Source organism: Penaeus monodon, chromosome 15, assembly GCF_015228065.2.
Source record: "Penaeus monodon isolate SGIC_2016 chromosome 15, NSTDA_Pmon_1, whole genome shotgun sequence".
NCBI lineage: Eukaryota > Metazoa > Arthropoda > Malacostraca > Decapoda > Penaeidae > Penaeus > Penaeus monodon.
The window spans coordinates 27,593,332-27,593,793 of NC_051400.1; the positions used below are offsets into that span (position 1 = coordinate 27,593,332).

The 462-nt window shown below is 40.9% G+C and overlaps 1 protein-coding gene across 1 annotated transcript in view; it reads right to left on the minus strand.

The window, feature by feature from the left end:
- LOC119581882 (fibroleukin-like) overlaps positions 1 to 462 on the minus strand; it is a 3,008-nt gene that overhangs the window by 2,209 nt on the left and 337 nt on the right. Inside the window, exons 2-3 of the mRNA XM_037930041.1 lie at positions 329 to 432; positions 98 to 162 (exon numbers count right to left, since the gene is read on the minus strand). Of these exons, the coding sequence (XP_037785969.1) occupies positions 98 to 162; positions 329 to 415 (152 nt within the window). The 5' untranslated portion in view covers positions 416 to 432. The remainder of the gene's footprint in view (positions 1 to 97; positions 163 to 328; positions 433 to 462) is intronic.

The window sequence follows — 462 nt, forward strand, 5'->3', positions numbered from 1 at the left end:
CCCCATGAATGTTGAACCTATGCACGCCCGATAAATCGACCCTAAGGAAAGGAAATTTTTCTTCCATATAATTCTAGAAGCTCATCCATTCACATACTCTGATCTGGTCATCGCCACGTTTTCCTTTGCAAGGTGACGCTTCTCGATCTTCGCTTGCTCATTCTAAAAGAACGTATACCGAATTAATAACACATTTTTAAAGTGAAACATTCACACAATATCAGAATGAAATAGGCAAAAAGTTTCATAGGAAGCATGATAAAAAAAAATCCATACATAGATTATCCAAAATTTAATATGCAGTCGAATATAGTCATAAAAGGGTTACCTTTGCGTCGGCTGGCTGAAGGCGCGACCCGGCAGCCATTTGCAGGGCAACGGACGCAAGAATGATCGCCCATGCAGTCTTCATCATGTTCGCGGACTGGGAGCCTGAGTAAAAAATAAAAATGCTGGGATTCA